This window comes from Poecilia reticulata, unplaced genomic scaffold (assembly GCF_000633615.1).
Source record: "Poecilia reticulata strain Guanapo unplaced genomic scaffold, Guppy_female_1.0+MT scaffold_207, whole genome shotgun sequence".
In the NCBI taxonomy this organism is placed as follows: domain Eukaryota; kingdom Metazoa; phylum Chordata; class Actinopteri; order Cyprinodontiformes; family Poeciliidae; genus Poecilia; species Poecilia reticulata.
Window position 1 is genome coordinate 273,344 of NW_007615021.1, and position 3,289 is coordinate 276,632.

The 3,289-nt window shown below is 44.1% G+C and overlaps 1 protein-coding gene across 1 annotated transcript in view; it reads right to left on the reverse strand.

Moving 5' to 3' along the window:
• The window catches only part of LOC103460209 (GDP-Man:Man(3)GlcNAc(2)-PP-Dol alpha-1,2-mannosyltransferase-like), a 21,624-nt gene that overhangs the window by 3,847 nt on the left and 14,488 nt on the right, over positions 1-3,289 (reverse strand). Inside the window, exons 6-8 of the mRNA XM_017303197.1 lie at positions 2,845-3,124; positions 1,135-1,598; positions 5-111 (exon numbers count right to left, since the gene is read on the reverse strand). Of these exons, the coding sequence (XP_017158686.1) occupies positions 5-111; positions 1,135-1,598; positions 2,845-3,124 (851 nt within the window). The remainder of the gene's footprint in view (positions 1-4; positions 112-1,134; positions 1,599-2,844; positions 3,125-3,289) is intronic.

Sequence of the window (3,289 nt, forward strand, 5' to 3'; positions counted from 1 at the left end):
CCGCCAGGAAGCCCGTCTGCCTGCCCTCGTGCGGCACCACGATGTCCAGCTTCGGGCCGCCTGACTTGTGGGCGAGGACGATGGTTCCTGCGGCCATGCACTCCACCACTCCTGGAACGACAGAGACAGGATGGACGTCTAAACCATAAAACCCRACTTATCCTTCAAAATAACAGCATGAAATTATTTAAAGACAGAAATCAGGGTTTCTGCAGGTTTCACCAACTCAAATGTTAGACTTTTTAAGACCATCATGAATGGAATGTAAGACCTTTATCTCCACAGAAATGTGCAAACATCRTCCAGCCAACCGGGGATGAACTTGCACTAACCCAGGATAGAGGCAATCAAGTYAGCTTGCTAGCAAGTGTATTTTAGCAGCTAGTTAGCGGGAGCCTCAACCGCCTYGAGTTACAGAACATAATAAAAATCTCTGCTTTTGCCTGACAGAAAAGTCCTGCAAATACAMAGAATATACGAGATTAACTCGTTCAGCCAAGACAAAATTTAAGACTTGTGATTAATTATTTAAGGCCAACTTGCTTTTTAAAGGAATTTCAAGGCCTTAATTTTAGGTACATGAATTTAAGCGTTTTTAAGGATGACAACCTGAGAAACAYGTAACTGATGTTCATTGAAAACAAATACGACGTAGATAGTTATTATCCCAGTGAGGTAATCTAGATTTCTTCTGCTTTTTATGCATTTTGCTTTAGAATCTTCACTTCCTCATTAATACTCCAGAATAAAATGYTGACATGGACAATCTATAAAAATTCAGAAACAGCTTTCTGTTTTTATTTTTTTTACCTTATGCAAGTCAAATCAAATTAAATAACYTTAAATAATCTGAAATGATTAATCAAATTGTGATTAATTGATTATTGAAATAATTGTCAAATAATTTATTAATGGATTAATCATTAACTGGAGAATACAGACTCAAAGAGCAAGAACTAATTCCTGGAAATCTCTTAGACATTTTTGCTACCAATTGGTTCATGTAAACAATAATCAGCAGATCATCCCTCCACCGTCTCTCAGTCTCCACCAACCTCTTCGGTCTTTAGACGTGTATCAAATACTCATTTCCCCTCATGCTAACACAGACTTGGCCGTTTCTCGTGTTCTCACCGATGCCGAAGTGTTCGTTCCACATGGTGTGCAGCCCGATGGTGGCGYTCACCAGCTCCCTCTTCAGCTCGTCGAATGGAACATTGAGCTTGAAGTCGACGCGGTCGGAGACGCCGAGCTCCTGACAGAGGCCCCGCAGCATCAGCACCCGGTCCTCGTCTTCCTGGTTCCTGCAGCCGCCAATCAGCACCAGCCGCAGCGCCTCCCGGCCCCCRGGCCCGTCCCCCTTCCTGTCCAGCAGCTTGGCAAACGCTCTGACTTGTAGCAAGTGGTCCTTCTCCGGCCTGAACTGACCCACGGACACAATGGAGTGGCACTTTGTTTCTCCTCCCGCTCCTCCTCTCCCGTCCTCTTCGGTCCCCAGCTCCTCCCAGCCCTCCTCCAGCTCGTCTTCGTCCTCCTCCCCCTCCAGCGGGACGTCCAGGAAGGCCCTGACGTCGCACGGCGGGTACACCACGNTACTTCTGAGTGTACTTTGAGACTCTTACCACAAGGGGGCAGCACACAAGAGATTATCAGCTTCATCTTTTACTTTTCTTTTGCTTTTATTGTGTATTATTCAAGTGTAATTTCCATTTTTCCAGGAATCTAAACATTCTCTATACASAGACTTAAACAGCATCAATGYCTYTTTAAAATGAGGGTTTGTAATATACCTTTAATTATATTATCATGCCCATCAAAATCAGGAATGCGAGAGAAGAGCAACATTCAGACAAGGTAGATTTGGCCGTCACCTCAGATAAACCTTCATATTAAATAYAACTACAGAGATTACATGAAGCAGCAAAAAGAGACAGCCTCTTAACTTAACCTCTAACAGAAAAATCATATTTAAATAATCCATTTCATTTCTTTACAAGTCAGAAAAAATAATTCTCTTCAAAATTATGTCAGCACTGACAGCATAACCCAGAACGAAATTCAAGAAAATCTCCGTTTTGCAGTTCCTATAATTCTCCCCAGATTAGTTGACAGTGAGTCTAATCTAAGTCCAGCTTAGTAAAAACAGAAACACTGGAAGCAAAGGGGAAACTAAACGCCTCGTTGCATAAACAAAGTCTGATTGACCCACATCCTGAACCAGATGATTGACAAATCAAACAACCGCAAAAACCTTAACTCATCTCTGAGTCAAATATCAAGATGATCCTCTTTAAATCTGACCATAAACATTTATCAATTTMAACTACAGAGAGTTTCCTATAACCTGGATTATCTTTCAATCAGTTCAGGAAACACACATCCACATACGGCCAGGAACTTTAGCCTGGAACACGGCGTCATTCATACGACCCAAAGGCATTTTTACATATCAGTAACAGTCGCTGGGAATGTTCAGGTTTTTTCTCCTCAGTCTGTACAGAGCAGAGATTTTTTTCTGGTTGTAAATCTGGAGAGCAAGCAGAGAAATTTGACTAATGTAGAAATTTCATATTTCCTGGTAAGTAAGCTAATAAATGAGGCACTGTGTTGCACTTTAACTGTTAGCTTAGCTTGTTTTAAACAGAATGAGATCACTGCCCAGTGATATTAGTGAAACTTACACTAATAGAAGAATGCACCTCTCCTGAGTTGCACCTCAGGAGAGGTGCATTCTTCCTCTCCTGAGCTGCTTCTTCTRTTTTCGGATTCCAGTCTGCTAGCTTTCTTGCCAGACGGCCGTCTCTAGTCCCAGTTGGACACCAGGTCTCCTTCGCTCGTCCTCACCGCACCAGCTGATCCATCAGAGCCTCCGTGGCGGCGAGGAAACAAGCTTCGAACTCCTGGTCTGAGAACCGTCCCACGGATTCCCGCGCTGCGCGTTTTATCTCCAGCTTAGCCGAAGGCGTCAGCGCCAGGATGATTTCCATGGCCGCGGCGTAGCTGTCCTCGCTGTCCGCCAGGAAGCCCGTCTGCCTRCCCTCGTGCGGCACCACGATGTCCAGCTTCGGGCCGCCTGACTTGTGGGCGAGGACGATGGTTCCTGCGGCCATGCACTCCACCACTCCTGGAACGACAGAGACAGGATGGACGTCTAAACCATAAAACCCRACTTATCCTTCAAAATAACAGCATGAAATTATTTAAAGACAGAAATCAGGGTTTCTGCAGGTTTCACCAACTCAAATGTTAGACTTTTTAAGACCATCATGAATGGAATGTAAGACCTTTA